Source organism: Telopea speciosissima, chromosome 4 (genome assembly GCF_018873765.1).
Source record: "Telopea speciosissima isolate NSW1024214 ecotype Mountain lineage chromosome 4, Tspe_v1, whole genome shotgun sequence".
Taxonomy (NCBI): Eukaryota; Viridiplantae; Streptophyta; class Magnoliopsida; order Proteales; family Proteaceae; genus Telopea; species Telopea speciosissima.
In genome coordinates this window covers 31,268,212-31,293,798 of record NC_057919.1, presented here as the reverse complement: position 1 = coordinate 31,293,798, position 25,587 = coordinate 31,268,212, and the positions used below count along the sequence as shown (strand labels likewise).

Below are 25,587 nucleotides of genomic sequence, written 5' to 3'. Positions count from 1 at the left end.
CCATTAATTAAATTAGCAAATTCTAAATAACTCCCTATATGATAACAAATTATCATATACAACCCCCCCACTAATCAACGCCATCATTATGGAATCTAGGGCATGTACACATGTACTGCTAAACCCCAATCCATAGTACATGTCCATATAAGAGCATATGTGCATCTGATCGGGTCCCCCAAAACTCGATAAAACACTTTGTTCAAAAAATCATATATAATTTATTATTTTATGTAAAATAGATTTTTGCAAAACCATTTCCAAAATGGCACTGGATCCAGATTTCGATCCGGCCAGACACAGACAGTCTCAATCTTGGTGTTCCCCAATTGGGCAGTGGTGACTATGTTGAGTAACTCCTTCACTCACAAAGTGTTCACGCAGTCCCAGAACACCGGCTTTAACTCGCTTGAGTCTCAGTCATTGATGAACCAAAGAATGCGATCACACTTTGCAGCGACAGGGTTCCCTCAGGCAAAGGGTGTCGGTGACACATGTCTATCCCTTCCTACATCTGGCAGTAATACATGAGGGAATTGACAAAGTAGATTCTTCGCCAATACACACATCAAACATGTGAGTACTCGCATCCGTACCCTGACACCACATGTCTAGGTATACCCAATGCGACAACCATATGATAAGGGTGCCCAACCCAAACCCTAGTCTTGACTACCATTTTAAGTAAAACTTACGGATACATAATGCTCAAAAAGTTTATATCGCATGTAACAATATTAAACCAAAATGTATAAAAGTTCAATACAAAGAAGAACCAAGTTGAACCGGACCGAACCGGGTTTGATGGACACACACAAGTCCAACATTTCTTGTGTTCGAAACTGCAACACTATCATCGCCGGAGTCAGCGGTGGTTTCTCTATCTTTTCCGATGGATTCCTCAGTCACAATCGTTGTCATCTTTTGTTGTTGCTTTTGTGAAAGTTTCTTATAGAAAGGCTTCACCTTCTTTAAATACTTACGAATCCTTTGCCGATGAGCTCATTTTCTTCATCGAAGATTTTGATACCTTCATGTTCTCTTGATCTCTGCTCTTGCAAAACACAAAAGAGAATCTCGCCAAGGAGAAGTATTTGGGTTTTATTTTGCTTTGCTGGTAACTTTGTTTATTGAGTCGATTGAACTCGTCTTCAGGAAGAGTCGCACTCGGCGAGTAAGCTGAGATCGAAGAAGATGAAGGGGGCGCCGCTGAGCTCCAAATCTCCAACTTGGGTTGAGGGAGTGGTTGATCGAGACAGGGAAAGGGCTAAGGTTGTTTTGGGTATTTTCCTTTTTCAACTTTTGTCATTTTTGTTTTTTAACTTAAGGGCATTTTTGGTAATTATTCCCTAACAAGGGTATAATTGTACATTACATTCTTCAATTTCAGATTCATTAGCATTTAACGCCTGATATTAACAGCATGGACTTAAATGGCTTTAAGTTGAAAAGTAAGTGGTGTATGTGGAATTTTCAAGGGGTGCGTGTGGAATTGTCAGAACCTTAGGGGTGCATGAGGAATATTGGATACATTTTAGGGTGTTAACACTTAAACTGGAAGAAGAAGAAGAGGTTTAGTGGGGTAAAACTGTCATAAAATGGGGGTAAATATGGAAAAATACCTTCATTAAGGGTATTACGAGCAATTATTTAATATGTGGGCAATGACATCATCACTTAGCTGTTCTCATCTAACGGTAGGGGTACGTTTGTAAGAATCTTTCAAAATACATGGGAGGTTTATGAAATAGATGAAATTATAGGGGTGGTAGATGTAATTGTTTGAAACCCCAAGGGTGGTAAACATAAGTTTACCTATTTTTAAATATAGCATGATCCCAAACCCTTCAATAGTTGTCTAGGCTTGATTTCTTGTTAGCTTAGGGTTTTGTATATTTTTTGTCTATATTCATAATCCTAACCATGCAACACAACTGGAAGGTAAATCTCCTCTTTCCTTCATTTTTAGTTTAATTCATGATGCTTATTTGTCGTAAAACTTATTTAGCATACCAATGATTTGAAGTTTGGTCTAGCCGGGTAGACTGAGGTGCCTAACACCATCCTTGGACCGCAACTTGACACTGACCCAACCTTTGGCTGAATCAGTTCGGACTTGAGATAATTTATGGTTTATAGACCTGGCGATTCTTTATCAATTTTTTATACCTATACCCTTTGAAGGACTCTCCAAAAGAAGTTTCGATTTGATTTCCCTCATTAAGGTGATGGATCTCACAAGAAGTAGCCAAAAATTGGAAAATTCTTGCAATTTTATATTAGATCCAAATGATACAATCAAACTCAAGCTAGTAAGAACATTATGACATTTGTAAAATAGTGAAGATTCGTAAAGCTTCCCAAAACCTTATTGATAGATTGATGTTCGGCCAAAACACTTCGATTCTTTGAAGGAGATCGATGAAAAACCTAAGAGCTCGAATCATGTTATTGGAAACACACCCAAAAACAACAATCAGTGATAATTTTAAGAGGAAATGGTTTCTGTGGAGAGCGTAGCCCCTATGCCCAGACACAGAGGGGGCAAAATGACTGCAGCGCCCCCCATGAAAGGCATAAATGCTCTCCAGTTGATGCTTCCATGTGCGCTCTGTTAAGAAAACAATGCCCAGAATGCCGATTTGCAGAAGAAAACGTGAAAACAGAAAAAGTACACAACACACAACACCAGAGATTTACGTGGTTCACCCCCAAGATGGAAAGCTATGTCCATGGCCGAGCAATAGAACAGAATTCACTATCTTTTGGAAATGTTACAAAACCTCTCTTACAGCCCTCCTAGAGATAAGAACATTATATAGAGAAGCCCTAACCCGAGAAAGTACAGAAATGCCCCAGGACCAAAAAATGCCAAACCGGACAAGGTCGGACCAAAACATAACATATATCCCAAAATATACTGTTTTGCAGATCTTGACGAGCCCAAATGTACACCAATTTCTGCAATCCGAGGTTGTTTCGAGGCCGAAACGGCCCTCCGAAGATCCCAGTTGCACTTTCTGCACCAAAATCAAGCTTCACCAATAACACGCTCCCACAGGGCCATGCTCCACCACAGAGAACTCTTCCCTCTAATTTTAAAATGCATGGAAGCTTCAACTGCTAGAAATAGGGTTGAGTTTTCAATGAAATTTGAAATTATCCTGTGTTGTCTCCTCCCCCTTCCCCTTATTCTTTTGGTTCCTCCTCCTCCTTTCATTTCTCAAGAAAATTTGTAATACATAGTTGACTCTTGAAGATAGTTTACTAATGTTGATGAGATCATCATCTTCTTCGAAGTGAAATACACATAAATAGATTTATCTCTCTCTCTCTCATGATGAGATTCGATCACATAATTATTGAAGAGCACCGCCTCCACATGTATTTTAAGTCAAGTTATTTGGCAATGCAAACTGTTTAATCTCTTTTTTCAGCATCGATGACATGAGTTGAAGATGCGCAGATGTACCAGAGTAACAAAGACTCAAAAGATGACCGAATGGATTATCCGACTTCTAACCAGGAAAGAGTGGGATCTTTCCATTGCCTCGATCACTCCAAGGACTTTTAATGATGAGAATCATAATGTCAAGAAGAAGAAGGATAGAAAAATGATAATTTATTCATATATATATTGATAACAAATAGTTGACTCTTATTACAAACCTTCTCCTCTAAAACATGGGCTAAAAGGCAAAATTGCTGGAGTTATTCTCCAAGCAAGACCTACATGAATGCCTCTTAAAACATGGGGCAACGAGACATTGGTGGCTGGAACCCAACTCTAGCAAAAATTACAGGAAAAGATGAGGAGATAAAGATCTACATCATCTTAAAAGATAAAAGACAAAGATAAAATACTCTTTGTAGAGTGTTGTGTTGTTGATCCGATGATCTTCTCCTGTATGGCTAAAATCCTCTTTTATATGCATCCTTGGGGTAAATTTTGTAGTTACTAGGTGGTTATGAAACTACTCATCTCTTTGAGAATTGGTTATAACCACCCTACTGACCGTCCATCGGTCACCACAATTCGTCATTCTCTGACCGTTCGTTGGTCCCCACACATAATTCTTAAATTTTTGACCATTCATCAAAACAAACTGAAGAATTATTAATAGGTGCTAGTTTTGGTTTTGAGGATTGATTGCATAATCGGTCGGTTTTGGTCTTGGGGCTCAAAATGTCTAAACTCGATTAGGGCCCTAACCAAGACCAACCAATTAACACCTCTAGGTTAAGGGTTAAATACAATACAAGCATATAGCTTTCTTATACTAGGGAAATAAAAAATAAAACAGAAAAAAGTGGAGGAGGGGGACTGAGCTTCCATATTTCCACGGAAACCACGAAGCCTACTCAAGTATAAGGATGTAAATGGATAATCCAAAATCCATCTCCGATTTGTGTTCATATCTGTTTAGGGGAATCCGTAGTCTAAAAGCAGTTTTTAAAAACTATCTAAATCCTTTCAGAAGCTATATTATCTAATCGATTATCAAAATTACAACTAAATAATAGTTTTATAAATGATATTTTATAGGGGAAAAGAATGCAGCTTGGTAGCGCCTCCCTACCTCCTCTCACATGGGCGTATGAAATGACCACCCTGCCTCTCCCCTTGGATGCCAGTGCATGTGCTCCCATTGGCCCTCGCATTGACATATGGGCCATGCTGGCTAGCAGCAAACCCCTTCCCTATCGTATAATACTATAATAACCTTAGTAGTTCACGAAATATTACCCGTAATTAAACAAGATTTTTTTCTTTCAAGTATGACCATTCAACATCAACCCTAGTTGAGTTTTCCTCCACTCAACGTAGACAGCTAAGGATGCAAATGAATGATAAAAAATTTAAATCTGATTCATGTTCATATTCATTTAAGAGATTTAAAAATTGATTTTCGAAAACTATCCCGAATCCATTCAAAAGCTAATCCAATATCAATGTAGGGCATGCCATATCCGATTCCTTTTCAATCCATTTACATCTCTAAGGCGTCTTTGGTATAGTTTTTATTTTTGATTCTTGCCTTAAATCAAGAATATAATGCTTATAACCATGTGCTGGCATAAATACACCTAGTGCTCGCTTGATAACCTAACTGATGTTTCTGTTCTGGTTATGTGCTGAGAAACAGCAGAACAATTTTTTTCTTTTCTGTGCTGAGAAACCGTTTTTGACCCGCTTGGTAAACCTGTTCTGAAAAACGTTTTTCTTTCTTCACTTTTTCCTCTTGGTTATGGGTCTTGTCTGCAATTGCAACATGCTTTTAAATCTTTTATCAATGGATCGTACCTTCTGTGTGTGTTTGCTTGGCAAATCACTGACTTGGCTGACTTGTATTTCTTCCCTTCTCCTCTTGGTACGATTCCCTTCCTCCTTTCAATTTCTTCCCTTTTTTATTTTTTCCTTACCCATGCATCCCTTATTTGTTCTGTTCAGTCCTAGCTTGATCTGGTTCTACAAGAGAGATACAGATCCTTCTCAATTATTCATCTTTCCATCCCAAACTCTAGGGTCTGAATCGATTCTCTTGTGCGACCCTAGCCCTTGTTTCTTACACCCTAAATCCAACCCTGCTGTCATATATCAAACTGAAATCAAATCTAATTTCTGTTCTATCACCAGGTATGATTTCAGTGGCTTGGCTTTATTTCTGGCTTGATCTTTTGGGTGAATAAGTACTCTGTACTTAAGAGGGTAGTCCATTTGGATACCTACCCTGAAATTTCCCTTTGATTGGGTTTTTAGTGAGGGAGGTCTTCTCGTTTCTAGTAATGGCGAAAGCATATCGAACCAGTGATTTTGTTGAAGTTTGTAGCAACGATGAAGGTTTCTTGGGTTCTTACTTCGTCGCGAAGGTTTTCAAGTGGGAAACCCTAATAACCACGGCTTTCAGTTCACTCCAATGGATGAACACAGAAACCGTGGTTCTTAGGGTTTCTGTGAACCAAATCGCGCACATAGAGCGAGCGACAGAAAGAGAGAGAGGAAGAGATAGAGTGAGAGAAAGAAAGAGATAGAGTACGAGGTCGATCTTACTTCCAATATGAGTTGCATGTTGTACAAGGTTTCAATGGCTAGAGGCGTGAGAGGTGAGAGAGAGGTTAGAGACGTTGAGAGTTGAGAGAGAGGTTACAGGTGTGAGCAATTTATCGGGCACAATTTTTAATTTTCAGCACAGAACGACAGAACATGTCCAACGTTATTCTGTCAAAAGTCTTCCAGAGAGCATAAATTTTGATTTATGTTTCAAAAAACATTCCCAAAAAACACTTCGTTATTTAGCGATTTTTGAGTGTTTTTCCATTTCTCGAAACAAAAAAACACCAAAAACTATTTCTCGTAAAGTTATCAAGCGGACTCCTAGATCCTCATTTTCATTCTGGAATCAGGATTCATTGATTCATTGATTCATTGATTCATTGATTCGTTGATTCGTTGATTCGTTGATTCATTCAGCCAGACCGGCTGGTCTAGCTCTAGCTTTCATTGTATATAGGTTGCCCGTTGCCCGTTGCCCGTTGCCCTAGTAGGACCAACGGAGTGGAAGACCGGTTCCTGACAATCATTGTTTCCCCGCCACAGGCTCACAACTCGAAACTTCGCAGGTTGCAGAGGGCCTCAAGTGAAGTTCAGTTTCTATTTAGGGCTTCTTTCTGTTACTCTCTCTAAACCGTGTTTCAAAAAATTCACAACTCTTCTGTGTTTTTTACTTGAAACCTTATCTTGCTGGGTCCATGTTTCTGTGTATCTCTGCTTCAGGCATCCATATTCTCCTGCTTTCATGTTGTTCCTTTTCAGGGTTTATGAATTCTTTGATTCTCTCAATTGGGATTTTTGGCAGTGATGTTCGATCCTTCCTCTAAGCTTACGCAACTTCTTTGGGGCAGTACTGATCAAAGATGACAGCAAAGAGGCCTCGTCTATGCTCTTTATTCTCCTGCAACAACAACAACAACCGACCCAGAAGAACATTAACTACATATCCTCTCCATGCTGAACCTCTGAGCTCAAATCCATCATCACCGGCCGAAGAACACATGATTCATTGTTTTTTATTAGCAGAGCGGCTCAATAGGCGAGGCCTGGTTTCTGCCGCACAGGGAGTCCTCGAGCGCATCATCAATCATTCCATGTCAAAGCAACCTTTAATCGACGCTATCGACTTCGCGCTTTTACGTGGATTGCAGTTTAATGCACAAAGCTATAGCTTGATTCTCCAGAAGTTCCTGTGTTTCGGTCAGCCCCAATTTGCGGCAGAGTTTTTCATTGATAAAGTCACAAGCAGAGGTATTGTTCCGACCTCGTCAATGCTCAACTCGATGATTATATGTTACTGTAGGATAGGAAAATTAGGGGAAGCAATTATACATTTTGACCAACTCATTCGAATGGGTTCTTTCCCTTGCAAGAAAGCTTGTAGTTTGTTGCTTCGTGAGCTCTCTATACAGGGAAGATTACTGGAGGCATTTGATCTTTTTGTCCAAATGTTTCGGTATGGAGAACATCCGGTCTTTTGGTGCTATAATTTACTGATTGATGGGTTGTGCTATAATGGAAACTTAGATGAAGCCCTCCAAGTATTCTACTTAATGCTCCAGTCAGGAACTCGTCCCATAGCTCATTTGTACAAATCATTGGTGTGTGCTTTCTGTAAGAATGGTCAAGTTCAGGAGGCGGAGTTCCTATGCAGAGAAATGACATTGCAGGGCCTCCGTCCAGATCGTGTGATGTACACTTCTCTTATTTATGGTTATTGTAAAGATGGGGATATTGAGATGGCTAAGGGTCTTTTTCGAAGAATGCGGGACACAGGCTGTGAACCTGATGTTTATGCTTACAACACATTAATTTATGGTCTTGTTAGGTCATTTGATGTTGATTCTGCATGGGTGCTCTATGAACAGATGAAGGGGAGTGGATTGCAACCTGATGTGGTAACTTACAGCATTTTGATTAGTGGATACTGTAAGGATCGGAAGCTAGATTGTGCTATGACCCTTTTTGACCACATGCATGTAGCCCCCAATGTGCATTGCTATACTTGCCTAATCTCTGCCTTCTATAAGGAGAAGCGGTTAGAAGATGCAGATGAATTGTTTAATAGGATGCTGGACAGTGGCATCGCTCCTGATCATGTGGTGTTCTTGTCTTTAGTCAAGAGCTACTCAAAAGGCCATGAACTTCATCTGGCTTTCATGATTTTGACAGCAATGGCTAAGAATGGTTGTAATATAGACTTTGATATGTTTTTAAGCTCTTCCACTTCTAGTCCAAGCAAGGCTTTGGAGCATAATCTTGAGCTTCTATTTAATGGGATATTGACGAGCAACATGTTTCCTTCTAATGTGGCCTTTGGCATTCTCATAAGTGCCTTTTGTGCAGGGGGGAAAACTGATCTTGCATTGTTGTTCATGGATAGGATGCTCAGTTATGGATGCAAGCCTTTGCTTTCTACTTACAATTCCTTGATCAAATGTCTTTTCCAGGAAGGTCTGGTTGAGGACGTGCGGTCCCTCATAAGCCTCATGCAGGATCAGGGCGTATCTCCTAACCTAGCTACTTATTTGATTATGGTGAATGAAAACTGCAAGCGTGGGGATTTGGTGTCTGCCTTTGAGGTCTTGGAGCAAATGGATGAGAGGGGACTGACTCCTAGTGTTGCAATTTATGACTCAATTATTGGTTTTTTGTGCGGAGAGAAAAGATTGGTGGAGGCTGAGACTGTTTTCATAGGAATGCTTGATGCTGGTGTGGTTCCAGATGAACCTGTCTTTAGCACTTTGATTAATGGCTTCTCTAAGAGTGGAAGAGCAATTGATGCTTGTCATTGGTTTGACAGAATGATGATAGAGTTTGGTATTCATCCTAGTTCTCATTCTTACACTGCACTAATAAATGGACTTGTCAAGAAAAACATGACTGAGAAGGGATGTCTATATCTTGGTAAAATGTTGAATGATGGTTTTGTGCCAGATACAGTGCTTTACACTGTTCTAATCAATCAGTTTTGCAGAAAAGGAGAGGTTGGCTTTGCCCTTAGCTTATTCAAGCTCATGAAAAGAAACAATATTGAACCTGATCTGATCACGTATATTTCATTGATCAGTGGTATTTGCAGAAATATCTCATTTAGGGGTAGAAGATACTATGTTCTAGATAGAAGGTTCCAAATATCGAAGGAGAGGCTGTTCTGTTTGCTTGATAAAAAAACCGTATTCCCAAGAGATTCTTGCAATTCCCTTGAAGAAATTAATTATATAGCATTAGCATCAAAACTAGTACAAGAAATGAAAGTAATTGGGCTAGTTCCCAATTTGTACCATCATAATGGCATCATAACAGGTCTTTGCCGGGCAGGGAGCATGCAGGATGCATATGATCAGCTTGAGTTGATGCAGAAAGATGGCGTGAGACCCAATCAGGTGACTTACACCATATTAATTGATGGATGTATCAGATCTGGTCGAATGGATCATGCTATAAAATTATTCAACCTGATGAATGCGGATGGTTTTGTTCCAGATAAGGTCTCATATGACACGATGATTAAAGGTTTTTGTAGGGCAGGAGGAGTACTTGATGCTTTAGCACTGTCATTGTCAATGTGTAAGAGGGGCTTTGTACCAAGCCATGTTTCGTATCAGAAACTAGTATACCATCTTTGTCTCAGTAGTTTGAGCAATCTTGCCTTCAAAGTATTTGAGGAAATGTTTTCCCATGGCTATGTACCTGCCCATTTTACTTGTAACTGGTTGCTTGGTGTTCTATACAAAGAGAACAAACTGCGTGAGGCTTATAAGGTGTTTGATATGATGCTTAAGAGAGGGAGAATTCCAGATGAAAGAGTATGTATACAGTTTGTTGAAACATGTAATAGGCGAGGAGAATCTGACTTGGCTACCATGATTGAGGAAAATTGCTTATGAGGATGACTGCTACTTTATCACAGATGGTGCGAGACTTCCTCAAGGATTGGTGTAATATACTTCCATTGAGGTAAATTATCAATTCCTTATTTGTGATCACTTTATTGCCTAGCTGATGTTATTGGATTGTATATAATTAGAGTAGAAGTTGACATTGACAAGTATATTTTCATGGTTGATAAGTGAATAATGAATTGTGTTTATGCAATTTACTCAGATTCTTTTCATGCGCCTTAGTTATTCTTAGTGATTTATGATTAATTAGATTCAATTGACTGTCAATGAAGTAACATGATTGGATCCATTTCAAATACTTCTGCACGCTGGTGGAGTCGTGGATTTTTTGCTTGATTTGCCTTCTTAATAGTGGAAAAAATCTAGCTGGTGTAATGGGCAGTGGCAGTTTCTTGGATGGAAGTTCTTTTTATTTTGATTACTAAAGTCATAGTTTTTACAAATTGGCTTGTACTTTTTTCTTTAAATTTTTTTTACAACTTTTCTAAAAGTTTTTAAAAATTCTTTACTACTTCTCTAAAAGTTTATCTTTTTTCATTTTGGACTAAAAGTTGAGGGGTGGATGATACGGGTAGAAAACCCTCTCCATTCTTGATTCTTCTTCTTCTTCTTTTGTCTCACCCTCGCCATTTACTTATAGGCGGAAAACACTCTCTCACCCCCTTGCCTCTCTCATCATTGTGAGGGTTTAATTTAAATGCTGGTTTCAGACTGAGCGGATGGCCATGGGTGACGGAGAAGAAGACCAAGGACAAGGTGAAAACACGAGAATCAAATAACTGGGAGATATGAGACTTCAGAGAGTAGAACAACTTCGTCTTTCTCAAGTCTCTTCCCTCTGTGATACGTGGACTCAGTTGCTGCGCTTTAGGATCTCAGGTAACCTCTCTCTCTGTCTCTCTCTCTCTCTTACACACACAGACACAAACTCTCTCTCACACTGTTACGTGCAAAGATAATCTGAAAATAAAAAAAAGAAAAGAGAGAAATAATAGGGAGAGAAAGAGGAGAGAGAAAATAGGATAGGGTTTTGGGGCTTACAGACGAAGCCGCCAAACATCCTGGCGCAATTAGGGAGCCGCCTACCTCTTTTCTCCAGAGAAAAATTATAAGAATCTATTACATACTCTATTTTATCTTATTTAATAGATATTTATTTATTGGAAAGTTAATTAGAGAGTTATTTATTTTAGGGAGTTATTGTACATGGGAGATTTGGGAGAAGTTTTAGGAGTTAGGTTAGGGGAGTTGGATGCGGGAACTATTCTTTAAGAGTTAGTTATTGGATGTGGGTAGGCTTCTATAAATTAGAAGGATAATGTAACGGGTTTTTTATGAAAGAAATATTTGCGTAAAGCATTGGTGGTAGTTCCCTCGAAAGAACATTTGGAGGTCTTCCCCCCTCGAAGTGGGTTTCTTCCCTATTCTCTCTCTCTTTCTCTATTATTTCTCCCTTCTATTTATTTTATTTTTAGAATTATCCTGCACGTAACAGAATCCAACTGTATCAATCTGTCTATTCCATTCTTGAAAGTAATATTTAAAGAGGCTTACATAGTTAGGTAACTACTACACACACTAATCCCATGTACTACAACTACCCACACAATCCTACGACGACTCCCTCGCTTACATGTAACTTCAAAATACATATTTAAATTTAAATAAAGCAATAACTATTTTGTCCATATAAGACCCAACCTCTTATATCCAAATGCATGTAACAATCCATCCCCCTAAAACAGGTCTTGTCCTCAAGACCAATTGTAGGAAACAAAAGAGTGCACTAATAAAAATATAATAATCCCACCTAGATCCCAAATCTTAGTAGAGATTTCCGAAGACGATCCAACACAACGTGCGGTTTTGGATGGAGGATCTGTTCTTCATCTTGCACGTTTGGAAGGTCACCTTATTTTTGCCATTGAATGGAGGAGGATATTCCTGTATAGACCTGGGATGGTTTATTTCCTCCACCATGCCTAGCTTCGATGCCATTTGTTACGTGCAAAGATAATCTGAAAATCTGAAAATAAAAAAAGGAAAAGAGAGAAATAATAGGGAGAGAAAGAGGGAGAGAGAGAAAATGGGATAGGGTTTTGGGGCTTTACGGACGAAGCCGCCGGACATCCTGGCGCAATCATGGTTCAAAATCTCGTGATATATCGCCGATATTTCGGATATCTCGACACTGCCGAGACGAGATGACCATATGAAATGAAAAAAATCCCAAATTTTGGTATATTTCGTGAAACTTTGGTATATTTCATGAAATTTCGGTATATTACTTAAACAATGTGAATTTAACTATTTATACATTAGGGTTCGACTGTATACTGTCAATCAAGGGTGCAACCCAAAACACCACTTTGAGTTAATTTTTTTTTGCAATATGAAGGTTTAAATATGTTTATTTAGCTTAAATAAGGGTGTACATGAAGTATTAGGCAATATGAAGGTTTAAATATGTTTATTTAGCTTAAATAAGGGTGTACATGAAGTATTAGGCCTTAATATGGCCAAAAACCCACCGAGATGGGGCTGCCGAAATATGGCAGAAAAAATACCATATTTCGACAAAATTTCGGATATTTTGAAAATCTTGACCTGCCCGAAATGGCGAGACGAGACAAGATCTTAAACTATGGGCGCAATTGAGAGGCTGCCGACCTCTTTTATCCATAGAGAAATTATAGGAATCCAACTCTGTCAATCTGTGTATTCCATAAAGTAATATTTAAAGAGACTTACATAGTTAGGTAACTACTACACATACTAATCCCACGTACTACAACTACCCACACAATCCTACTAAGGATCTATGTGCCTCTTTCCTCTTACTTTCATCTTTTATCTTTCTTTCTTCCTTTTTATTTTTGAGTTATCATCTCTCATTTGTCATTTGCCATTTTGCATTTCTTCGTCTCATTTCCAACCCCCCTTTTCTCCATCTCCTCATTACCATTTTTGCTTTTTGTTTTGGATCCATGTAGCCGACCTCATTAAGTTGGGAAAAGGCTGTTGTTGTTGTTGTATAGGGTCTTTTGTGTAAAATAAGTTCAGTGGCGATTTTGTAATGATGAGAAAACAATTCTGGACCATTAGGAGAGGCCATAATAGAAGCAAGGATTAATAAGTACTGAATATTGAAGGGAGGGATCATTCTCATGAAAAACAGTAGCAGTGTAAATGGCCGCTTGGTTATCACTGAACATCTCCATTGACTTGTTGATAGAATAACCAAGCTCCTGAACAAAAGACCGAAGCCACATCAGCTCAGCAGCATGAGCCATAGCTCGATACTATGCTTCTCCAGCACTTGCCATGACGAACCCTGATATCTCCGAGGCAGCTGCAGTCTATTTCGTTGCTGGTGATGAAGCTCTAAACACCCTTATACGCTGCTGCCGAACGGACGACAATAGTCTGTTTCTTACTTCCATATAACAAATTTTTTACCAAAGAAGGTACAATTCCCTGTAGTTGACCGTTGATCACCATCAACTCCAGCCCAATCAGCTTCAGAATTACCAACAATACTAGTATGACCTTGACAACAATAAATAACTCCCTTCCCTGGAGCACCTTTATGGTATCTCAATATATGACATGCTGCTTCCCAATGAACTTGCTTAGGTGTCTGCATGAATTGACTAATCACACCAACAACAAAGGAGATATCAGGTCGGATAACGGTAAGATATATAAGTTTACCAACTGGCCTTTGATGTTGATGCTTATCTTCAAACTCCTTGTCATCAGACGCTCCATGCTTGACATGATGATCCATAGATGTATCTACAAGCTTACAGCCTAACACCTGTGGATTATACTTCTGCTGAGACAAACTGAGTCCTTTCTTACTGCAAACAACCTCAATACCTAGAAAATAGCGAAGAACACCCAAGTCTTTCATCTAAAAATGCTGCTCTAAGTAAGTCTTAACATGTGCAATCTCATTCATGTCATTACTAGAAACAATGATGTTATCAACATAAACAACCAATATAATAATCTTAGTGTTCTGACGCAAACAAAAACTGAGTGATCTAACACTGAGAAAAACCATATTTAGTAACCACTTTGCTAAATTTATCAAACCACGCTTGGGTGGACTGTTTCCACCCAAATGGCTTTGTGCTGCCTACAAACTTTCGTAATGTTCCCCCCTTGAGCAACATACCTAGGAAGTTGCTCCATATAAACCTCCTCCTGCAAGTCACCATACAAGGAGGCATTCTTGATGTCTAATTGGTAAAGAGGCCAATCAAGAATTCAAGATTAACAGCCAAAGATATCAGGTTCTCACATAATTTAACCGAGCAAATGGGGAGAGTCTCTCAAAGTAGTCAACCTCGTAGGTTTGAGTGTAGCCCTTGACAACCAGTCGAGCTTTCAACTGCTCTACTAAACCGTCAGGGTTATACTTAATAGTATACACTCAATGCACCGAACAAGGTCCTTATCGGGAGGTAGGTCTACCAATGTCCAAGTCTTGTGAGATAGCAAGGCATCCATTTCCAAATCCATTGTAGTTTTCCACCTAGGATGAGACAACAACAGCTTTGTAATGGGTAGGAACAAAGTGAGATTTGTGAGAGAGAAAATTGACGAAGGGAAGCAGGTAGATGAGAGATAGACACAACAATCTGATAGGCAATCCAGGAGTTCCTGGGTTCCTTACTAAAGAGCCATAAGGAGATCAGTGTCAGAAGAAGGATCTCCAGGCAACGAGTCGGATGGTGAGAGTGGAGGAACGGCAGGAGCAAACGACAGTTGCTTTGGGCAGTGCTTGTATACCTATAAAAGGACCTAATGTAGTCCTAGGTAGGAGTAATCCCACTCGGAACCAGGGTAATAGGATCTCTTAACATGGCTGGCCGATTGGGACAGCTTAGGCTAATTAGGGCAGAATTAGGGTTATGGTTAGGGTTTCGACTTAGGGTTTTATTTGGTAATGATGTGCAGAATTTTATGAGTCTAATGGTATAAGTTGGATCAAATTTGGTTGAGGTTGGAATTCTAGGGTTTTGGGTAGGATGCCTTATGAAAATGGACTGTTTGTAAGATCTAGGGTTTAGGGGCAGATTTTAGGAAAGAGGTTTATAGGGTATTAATGGGCAGGTCTAGGGGGTTATTTTGGTATAAAGAAGTTAGGGTTTGGATGAGTTACAAAATTCTGCAATTTAGGGCAGAATTGGATTTAGGGTTTTAGGGTTCTAATGGATCTATGGATTAATGGAAGGGATGATAATAGGAGTAGATGGAGCTTAGGTTAGAGAATTAGAAGAAGAAGGTTAAATGCTGAATTAATAAACTACTTACTTGAAAGATTAAATCTTCAATGGTAGCAGCTTTGAAGAACTAGAAGAAGGACCTCCCGATCTACAAGATGCAAGGAGTCGATTGGAGTCCACCAATCCCTTCACCTTGATATTACCCACAAGGTAGCCTTGATATTACTCACAAGGTTCACTCAACAGAAAGCGGAAAGCAGCGCTATGGCAGCAAACAAAAGCTTTTTCATTAATCAAATTCGTGTCAAATGCTGGCCTCCCTTACAAACTTATATAGAAGACTCAAAAATAGACTTAGACACTAAAAGGGAATGGCCTAACCTTATTCCTAACCTATTAGGCAACTTAAACTGACTAGGAAACTCAAATAGACTCCAAATAGAGTCCTAATGACTTAAAACAACTTAAACTACTTAAAATAAAGAAGATTCCCTAGTAGCCAATAGGATATAAGAACCTCTTAGCCAATAGGATCACTTCACTTAAATTAGACCAATTGAACCAATTGGATGCAACCAATTTAAATCGGTTCAATTAAAAACACAAAATAAAAACTAAGTATTGGGCTAATCCCGTATGCAACCTATATACCCCTATTTCAGGCCCACTAAAGTGGCCTAATACATAGAAAACCCTTGGGAACAAAGGCTCAACATATATATATCCCAACCCTACACTTATTCCCAATGAAACAAGCCCTATTTGATGATGAATCTGCATCAGGACCCCTAGAGGTTTACCGACAGTTGCTTGAGGTTTGTGGTCCGAAACCTCAAGAGGAATAATTTTGAGGAAGAGGTGGTGGACTAGGAGAGATAGGACGTAAATTAGAAACCTATCCACCAAAATAGGGGGTGTGTTCTAAAAAAAAGTAACATTAACACTAAGAAACTACTAACAAGTAATAGGGTCAAAACACCGGTAGCCCTTTTGAGTACGGGAGTACCCCCAGAAAGATACACTTGGGCAGCCTGAGGGGACAGTTTATCGAGGCCAGGACGAAGGTTATGGAGAAAACATTGTTAGCCAAAAATGCGAGGAGGTAAATTAAACAAGTGACGGTTAGGAAAACCACAGAAAAGGGGGTGTGATTTTGAAGGACAAGATGGCATCTGGTTAATAAAAAAACAGGCGGTCAATCACCCCAATACACTTTTGGAGCATTCATATGGAAACTTTAAAGACCGAGCAATGTCTAACAAATGACGATTTTTTTGCGCTCTGCCACACCATTTTACTGAGGTTTGTAAGAGCAGCTGGTCTGATAAATAAGGTTATTGTCAGAACAAAAAGATAAAAGCTCACATTGGCTAATCTCAAAAGCATTGTTAGTACGTAAAATTTTCAAACAAACACCAAATTGAACTTTTATTTCATTATAAAAATTGTCTGAAGACACAAATTCAGAACAATCTTTAAAAGATACAACCATGTCATGCGAGAGTGATCCTCAATAAATAACTCAAAATAATAAAAACCAGACCGACTTTAACTCAATCAAACAAAGACTGACTCCTAGACAACTAGAATCACTACCTGACGGAAAAACAGTATGGTGATGTTTGCCAAGCTCACAAGCTTCACACTCAAGACAGGAAATAGACTTGCAACTAGGGATCAAATGTCGTAGCTTGGATAGAGAAAGGTGCTCCAGCCGGTAGTGCCAGTGTAAATGGGAAACGCCAGTAGAGGTAGCAAACGTCGCCGTAGATGAAGAAGCACGTCAAGGTAGTATAGGCCATCCCTCTCATGGCCTACACCAATTGTCATCTTTGTCATGAGAACCTGAAAAACATAATGAGAATTAATGAGAATGATAAAATGTAATGGAACAATTAAGATGTTTTGTTAATTGACTAACAGACAAGAGGTTAAGAGACAATTTTGGAACATGAAGAACAATAGATAATGAAAGCATAGAAGACAGGGGAGCAACACCATGACCAGTGACATTAGTAAGAGATCCATCATCAAGAATGACTTGTGATGGAGAATCAGATTGCTGAAATGAAGAGAATGAATTGGGCTTACTAGTCATATGTAAGGATGTGCTTGAGTCAATGACCCAAGGAGTGGAGGATGAGGAGGTGTATCTGATAGAACTAATGTAGCTACAGATGTGGAAGAGGATGTCTCAAATTGTTGAGCTTGTTTAAGTAGTTGATTAATCGTATGGGTATGGGATGAGACACCACCTCTAGTTGAAGGACCATGATTAGTGTCATTAGGGAGCACCACTTCAATATTCCCATCAGAAACATTAGTATTGGCAAATTGTTGTTATGCCCACTGGGGCTTGCCATACTTCATCCAACATTTATCGATAATGTGATTAGGGTGACCACAATAAGAACACCAGTGAACAACTGGATTAGAAGATGGATTGCCACCATCACCCATGCCATGTCCACAACCTCCCCTTGATCCATGACCTCTACTAGAAGCACCATTGCCACAACCATGGCCACCACCATTAGCAACGAAGACCGAATTATCCTTAGAAGAGGGAGTGGAATCAGGTTTAACTAGAGAGGGAGACACAGTCCGCTGGATTCTGCAATAAGCCTCATTCATAGAGGGGATCTTTTCACCAACTAATATTTGACTTTTGATAGGCTGGAGATCAAAGTCCAATTCAGACAGGAATTTAGCAACAAAGGATTCAGCAGGTTGAGATTTGAGAAAAATAATTTTTCATACAAGTCATATATCCTTGACATTTTTTTGTCTTCGAGGAAAACTCTCTTTGAGTTCATCCCAGACACCTTTTGAAGTCTTATGAAACAATGACATTGGCAGCTGCAGAGGGCTCCTTGCGATTCTAGAGCCAACAAAGTAAAGTAGCATTCTCAGATTGCCAATCTTGTAATTATCAGCAGTGGGAGCAGGAGGAGTCATAGTCAAATAATCCATCTTGCGTTTGGCTGTGATATAGACTTCCACATCCTATGCCCAGAGAAGATAACTGGAAGCACCGTTCAGCTTGATAGAGGTTATCTGGTTGTCCACAGGAGGCTTGGAATCCACCATTAGTATGTAAATAGAAAAGCAACAATATTCAAGGTTTGTTAGATCAATATAATACTAAGCCAATGAAGGAACTACCACCAGCAATAAACGAAACAATGCTGAACCTGAAACCCAAAATTTTTTGATGATAAAGTAGCATAGATAATCAAGCACCAGATTATCTCCAACTGAAGCCAAACAACCTTCCACCGAGAGCCAACACTACCCTAAATAATTACTGAAATTGGAGAACAAGTTGAAGATACTGTGAAGTCAAATCTGCCAATCAAGGGCCAAAACAGAGTACTGCAGGTTGATGTGGAGATTTGTTTTGCAGCAAATCCAGGGCTCAGATCAGGCTCAAACTGAAGTCGAAGTACCTATTCAGAATGGTCTTCCAAAGCCTTTATAGGCCTGTCAGATCCAAAGAACAGATCTGGAATAAAATCAATAACCGATTCTGCCAGAAACTTCAAGAATCGAACAGCTCAGCCAATAGAACTTCAATTACTTTGCATCCAGAACTTGGATCAGCCACATTTTGATATCAAAGGACTTGTCCAAAAAGATTTTCAATGCCCTTAAAATTAGGGTAATCCGACGGGCAGATTGAAAGTAACTGAGCAATCAATTTTTGCCAAAAACATACACAAACAGGGTACCGCAAGCTTCAATCTAGAAGCGCCAATAATGGACGAACGAGGAGGATCTTCATAGCGATAGGAAACCCTAGTTTTTCATTATCGTATGAACTAGGGTTTCCGACACAGCAATAATACAGCAGTGGTTGATGTGGACCACTAAAGAGAAGTCCAAGGAGGACTCTCAAGTTGAAAGGAATATGAGAAGCACTGGACCTTAATGCTATGATACCATGAAATAACACCAAAGAACTAACCAGCAATAATGGAGAAGAAGAAGAAGGTAAGAAGAGGGAGAGAATTCGAGAGAAGGAAAGAGATGCCCACAGTTGAGTTGTGAACAGAATAACTGAAACCGTGGGCCTAATCTTGTATTTGTATTAACTAAGAGCATAGATTAAGAACTCGCGAGATCTCGACCTAGATCTCTGTTTTCCAAGGGGTCGAGACGAGATGGCATATGAGTTGAAAAAGTGCAATAACTCGAGCGGAGAATCTTGACCCAAACTCCTTTATATGAGTGTCAGATCTCGAGATCTTGGTGGAAAATCTTGGTATATAGACACCTATCTATGCAAACCTTGGTATACAGACACTTATTTATGCCAGAAACTAGGACAAATACTTATTTATGCTTAATATCATTTTTCATTTGCTTATGATATTATTCATAAATAAGCAAATTCCCCCTATTTGAATCCAATAAAAATAGTTAAAAAATAAAATTCCATAAGGAAAAAAAGTCAACCCCCTCGTTCAAGAAAAAAAATTGGATTTTCGGTGGTAGGTGCAATTTTCAACTTTCTAATGCCTGGGGTTTTTCTCAAATCTAAAAATTTCAGAAATCTTAATATGGTAAAACATTGCCCAAAACCAAAAGTGCGGCAAGGTTCGAGAACTCGCGAGATCTTGCCGAGTTTCTTGGATTTTCGAAATCTCGAGACGAGATTGCCTGCGAGTCTCAAAAGTGCAATATCTCGGCGAGATCTCGGATCTTGGTTGGATCTCGGTTTCGACCCATTATTTTAACCCACCTACCACTTAAATACCTTACCTAATTGGACAAAACTTGACATATCTCGGCGAGATCTCGGGTTGACCCAAAGTTGAGGCTTCGAGTTGAAAAAAAAAAAATGCACCAACTCGGCGAGATCTCGGCCGCGACTCATCTCGGTTTTTCCAAGAGTTGAGTTGGCATTGAGACCCGAGTTTTAGTACCTTGAAGTGCGGTAAAATATTCATTTGTTTTGATGTCCAAAAAATATATTTTCATTCAGAGAGATATTGACAGAATTCACTCGCATCAAATTAAGTTTGACCGGTGCATAACTCCTTCAATATAAATCAGATTTAAGTAAAACCCTAGCATTAGAAAGTTGAAAATTGCATCTACCGTGAAAATCCAGTTTTTGTTCTTGAACTAGGGGGTTCACTTTTTTTTCTTTTGGAATTTGATTTTTTAACTATTTTTATTGGATTCAAATAGGGGGTATTTGCTTATTTATGAATAATATCTTAAGTAAATGAAGCATTTATTTAAATGATATTAGACATAAATAAGTGTTTGTCCTGTGTCTGTCCTGGTCTCCCACTAAGTGAAACTCCTATTTGGACTTTGTTTTTGCAAAATCTGATAGTGCCATTGTGTTTAATGGCCTAAAATAGGCTGAGTGCCAATTTTCAGACCCAAACCAGGTCTAAAACTCATCGAAACTAGGTTTCGAGTTAAAAAAAAACTAACTCGACCGAGATATCGGTTTTTCCCAGGATCGAGTTGGGGTCGAGTTTCGAGTTTTAGTACCTTGACTAAGAGTGCATACAACCGACTTAAAGAACTAAAAAAGCCAGTACCCAAAATACCCCTGACCAACTAATACTAACAATAAACAATAGGAACACTATAACTGAGACTAGACTTACACTTGGCAGGTTCAAACCAGGATAAAAAAAGAGGAAGAAGCAAAATTCAATAACAGTGAAATAGGCCCGTGAGTCCTACTAATTTTTGCAATCTAATGCACCAGTCTAGCTCGTTTTCACCTTTATTCCAATCCACCATCATGAAAACCACACATCAGCAAAATCCAAGCAAAAGAATTGAGGGTTTCGAAAAGAACTTTTTTTGCGGGTTTGGGAGTTTGAACCACTCTTAGGGTAGATTTGATTTTGTCTTCACCTTGATTTCCTCATGCATCCAAGTCGTTTTAACTTTTAGGATCAATTTCTGTTCTGTTTTTTTTGGCTTTAGAAAGTGATTTTGAAGGGAAGTAATGAATCTGCTACTTGGTTTTGCAGGAAATGCCAAAACAGGGAGGCGTGTCGATACTGCTGGGTTTGTATCCAAGTGTATCGAACCTTCTTGGATCGTCTCAACCAAGATGGGTCAAGACAGTTGGGTACGTTAATCCCCTTTTTTTTCTACGGTGTTCCGTATCATTTCTTGTGTGCATAACTAAAATTTTGATACCCTGATACGTATTGAGACTTGATACATTGCATATAAAGGTGTCAATAGAAATGCCTGCACTGGGAAAAAAAGGAAGCAAGAATCTCCCTACATGCTTGGAATTCATAAAGGTATGAGGTGTGAAAGGGAAATAGAATTAGGTTGTGGAATGATATAGGCAGGTAGAATGCTCTTTATGTACTCTAACCACCTCTATTTCATTTCTCTCGCAGTAAATGCAAGTCAAACACTTTTAGTTCCAGTTTATGATGCAAGCTGGATTTTCTCAAGGACCTGAATGAGGATGGCATGGATTAAGCTATCTCTCTCTTCATCCTTCCTTAGGGTGAGGAAATGTTGATTAAATATTTTATATACGCAGGGTACTTAAGTGTGGTTCAACCCAAATTTCTTTATACAAGAAAGGTAAAAGAGAAACAATCATTTCATATAATAAAGCAGATAATGTTTTCATATAATAAAGCAGATAATGTAAATGGAATTAGTCAGTCCATACTCTTTTGTTGTGTAATTGCTATAATATTTATTAATCCAAAGCATCCCAAATCAAGCCCTCTCCCCCACCCCCAAAAAGAAGAAAGAACTCCTTCCCAATGCATTTCATAAGAAGAACTCCTTCCCAATGCATTTCATAAGATAGTACACATGTACATTAATTTATGGGGTATCCTAATCACTTAAGGATTAGGGTTAGAAAACCTCGTGTAAATCCAGAATTGTTGGAAGTAGGAACCAAATCAGCAACTGAGATTTAATTAACCAGAGAAAAGACGAGTCTGATGTGGCCAGAATTCTGGTCAAGTGGGCTAACATGGAAGGAGAATAAACTCTTCAAGTTTGATAGATCCAACGGTTAAATTTGAGTACAGTAGGAGATTACCAAATTAGTAACATTTTGAAACTAGAATTCAGAATTAGTAACCGCAGGGAAAAAATAATGAATGTGTAGAGTAACAAGTGAAGTCAAAATAGAAAGTGAGAAAAGGGATCTTGTAACTAATGAATCAACGTAGAAATTGAATATAGGAAAAGTAGTGAAAACAAATCTGCAAGTGTCATGCAAAATAGAAACTAGTAAAATAATCGAAATCCAAAAAAGGTATGGTGCTGTTGCAGAACTTTAATAATGGCAGAATACTATCATCAAGTATAGAGAATCAATGGGATTGTCTTGGGTTATACTGCAACACAAAACCCTGGCCAACTTGAGAAGAAATTTTGACAGTAGTTAGTGGATAGAATAGTACTCAAGCAAGCAAACCAAAGAAGAGAGATGGTATGCACAAAAGTGAAGAACAAAAGTGAAGAATAAAATTTGACCTTGAGAAGAAGAGGGAAAAAAAAGAAGATAGGAGGAAGAATATGTTAGGCCTCTCACCTAACTGTGGAGAAGGAATCCCACCAACTCCAGCCTTGGCATCCCACCAAGGTTTCCTTACTGCATCCCACAGTTGAGCAGTTCTTAATACCACCAAACCATGCTCTGTCTCTCACAAAAATCAGCTACCATGAGCTTCACAAATTGTTCAAATCGGTCTTGGTGGTGTGATCCCCTACAATTTATTTATAACTTCAATGAAATAAGCAAATTAGGACCCCCCCTTGCATGGAAGAAGGAATCCCTTAACCTAAGTTTTCCACAAAATAGAAACTCTTTTGGAACTTAGCAAAATAGAAACTATGGCTGGATTGTATAATATCTCTATCCAACTCTTCTAAAAATACTACTATATTAAAGAATACAACTTATAAATAGCATAGTTATCAAGGCGGCAAGGCGACCACGGCGTTTGAGGGCCTTCCTAAGCGCCTTGGCGATAGGGCGACCGCAAGGCGGCGCCTTGGCGAACAAAGCGTTCTAGTGTTTTGTATTATTATATATCCATTGTATTTGTCACAAATAGCATATTAAAAATTATATAATTCTACTTCTTTGCCAAATAAATACTAATGAGTCAAACCAATGTAAGATATTCATCAAAAAATAAATTAACAAACTAAGTTCATCATATTATCATAGCAATAATGCAATATAGCATATGAAAATAATGAAATATAAATATCAAAAAATCAAACAACATTATAAATTATTAAATATAAAGAATAAAGGGTTGGTAAATTAGTACACTTACCTCTGTGATGCCAAATTGAGTGCCTAGGCAGCAGGCCCTAAGGTCATCCACTATATTTCTACTTATGTGACCCTGTCAATCAATACTCAATAAAAGAAAACATAACATAACCTAAAATAGTAAAATGCCAAAATTAAGTAATCATTAAAGCTTAAACATTCAAATACTTAGAGTAAAGAAAAGTCTAAAAAATAAAACCATCCAAAATCTAAAACAAATTGTTCAGTAAGTACTTCACAACTTCAAATTTCAATCCCAATTAAGCATATTTAAATCTTCTTGCTCTTGTTGTTTGTCCGCATCATTACTTTCTATACCAAAATCATCCTCAACATCTTCATCATCACGCATATCTTGTTCATCCAACTCCAACCTGAACTCCAGTTCTTCATCTGAAGACTCCTCAACCCTCCCCCTAGCACGCCGTGAATAAGAAGAGGGAAGGGGTGGAATTGGAGCGGTTGATGGTTCAGACCTCCTCGCTCTATTGGCGCCATAAAACAATGAAGATGCCCCAATTACTGCTGATACAGTTCTCCAAGTGAGATCATCCCCAGGATGAACTAATTCATCATCTGAAGCCCCAGTCATCCACTCACTACTCCAATCTAGCTCATTAAGCTCCAGTGGATCATAATTTCTGCTTTGTTCCTTGCTTTCTTGGAACCTTACTTGAAGATGACGATTGTACTGGATGTAGACAAGATCATTTAAACGTTGATGCTCTAACCTATTCCTCTTCTTGGTGTGAATATGAAAAACAAATAAACAATATGAAAATATTACTTTTTATTCTTTAAGTCATTCTTTCATAAAACATTAAAACCACACAAAAAACAAAAAATAAAAATAATATTAACTTAGTACTGAAATACTCAAGTACTTACAAACTCAAATATGCTCCAATTGCGCTCACAACCAGAAGATGAACAACAAAGACCAAGTAAGCGCCTTGCAAGCTTTGTAAGCTCAGGTGTAGAGCTTCCATGTTTTTCCCACCAAACGACTATAAATATATATAATATATATAAGAAAAAATATAGCTTAAATTAAAATCAACATACAATACAAAATACAAACAAGTAAAACAACTAAACAATATAAATTAAAAGAAAAAATACTTATGAGGACTCAACTTGTCCCTTTGTCTAATTGCCATATCCTTTGCAAAAGATCCTCTAGTTCTAGTATAAGCAGCAGATTGTTCACTGATCTTGTCTTGCAAGGTTGTATCAGGCACCATCCTTACAAGAACATCATTAAAGGCATCATTTGCTTTATGCATCAAGGAGTTGACTAAAGATTCATTTGATTCCATCTCAATTCCTTTAAAGTACTTGCTTGGATTAAGGAGAAATGCAGCCAAATATATTGGTCGCTCCATCTGACTTGTCCAACGCCTATCAATAATCTTTACAATCTTCTTCCATTTCCTTTCTATGCCCTTAAAATTTGATATTATGTGCTTCTTTGTCTCTTCCATTGCAACATATACTTCAGGCAATGCATGCCTCTCATCTCCATCTACTATCCTCAATACTTGAAGAAGAGGCAATGATGCTCTCAAGCAATCTTGCACACCATTCCAGAAAGGTGTGGAAATAACTATTTCAACAATTTGCTTCCCTGCCTCTGTATGTGACAACTTAGATTGCTCCCAATGGTCAGAAAGAAATAATCTCCTCAAAGCATCCTTATACTTCAATAAGTTCTGAAGTGTTAAAAATGAAGATGCAAATCTGGTTACCCCAGCCCTTGCCAAGTCTGCTCCTTTTGTTTGTACCCTCATAGCTTCAAGAAGGCGAGCATGCCTATAGATGAAGGTAGTAATTTTTCTTCCCTTCAGTATCACAGACTTTTATATTTTTATATTGCCTATCTCCTCCATCATAAGGTCTAGGCAATGAGCTGCACATGGAGTCCTATACAACTTCTTTCTTTTCTCCATTAGTAACTTTCCAGTAGCAACATAATTAGAAGCATTATCAGTGACCACTTGAACCACATTCTCCTCTCCAATCTCTTCAATCCTACTATCAAGGAGCTCAAATAACATTTTTACATCTTGTATTTGACTTGATGCA

At 38.6% G+C, this 25,587-nt stretch overlaps 1 protein-coding gene and 1 long non-coding RNA gene across 4 annotated transcripts; one reads left to right on the top strand and one right to left on the bottom strand.

The window, feature by feature from the left end:
- Nucleotides 1–108: 108 nt before the first annotated feature.
- LOC122659643 lies at nucleotides 109–24,558 on the bottom strand. The gene is made up of 3 exons (XR_006332521.1): nucleotides 24,364–24,558; nucleotides 9,759–9,764; nucleotides 109–118 (listed from the first exon to the last, which is right to left on the bottom strand). It is a non-coding gene; the product is annotated as an uncharacterized LOC122659643 (long non-coding RNA).
- Nucleotides 6,726–21,279, top strand: LOC122659642 (pentatricopeptide repeat-containing protein At5g62370). Of its 3 annotated transcripts, none has more exons than XM_043854737.1 (3): nucleotides 6,726–9,912; nucleotides 9,951–10,012; nucleotides 10,668–10,845. In XM_043854737.1, the coding sequence occupies exons 1-3, from the start codon at nucleotides 6,916–6,918 to the stop codon at nucleotides 10,747–10,749; spliced, it is 3,141 nt and encodes a 1,046-aa protein (XP_043710672.1). In that variant the 5' UTR covers nucleotides 6,726–6,915; the 3' UTR covers nucleotides 10,750–10,845. The 3 variants fall into 3 exon arrangements, 2 of the variants coding, with proteins under 2 accessions (XP_043710672.1, XP_043710673.1); XM_043854738.1 differs by having other exon boundaries at nucleotides 6,726–9,917; nucleotides 9,956–10,012; XR_006332520.1 differs by lacking the exon at nucleotides 10,668–10,845 and adding an exon at nucleotides 21,200–21,279 and having other exon boundaries at nucleotides 6,729–10,012.
- Nucleotides 24,559–25,587: the final 1,029 nt, after the last annotated feature.

Bases quoted from the DNA above. Each gene is read 5' to 3' on its own strand.
- LOC122659642 (XM_043854737.1), top strand. From the start codon at position 6,916: ATGACAGCAAAGAGGCCTCGTCTATGCTCTTTATTCTCCTGCAACAAC. The intron at 9,913-9,950 runs GCTACCATGATT...ATGAGGATGACT, and splicing joins GGCGAGGAGAATCTGACTTG to GCTACTTTATCACAGATGGT. The intron at 10,013-10,667 runs GTAAATTATCAA...TGCTGGTTTCAG, and splicing joins TGTAATATACTTCCATTGAG to ACTGAGCGGATGGCCATGGG.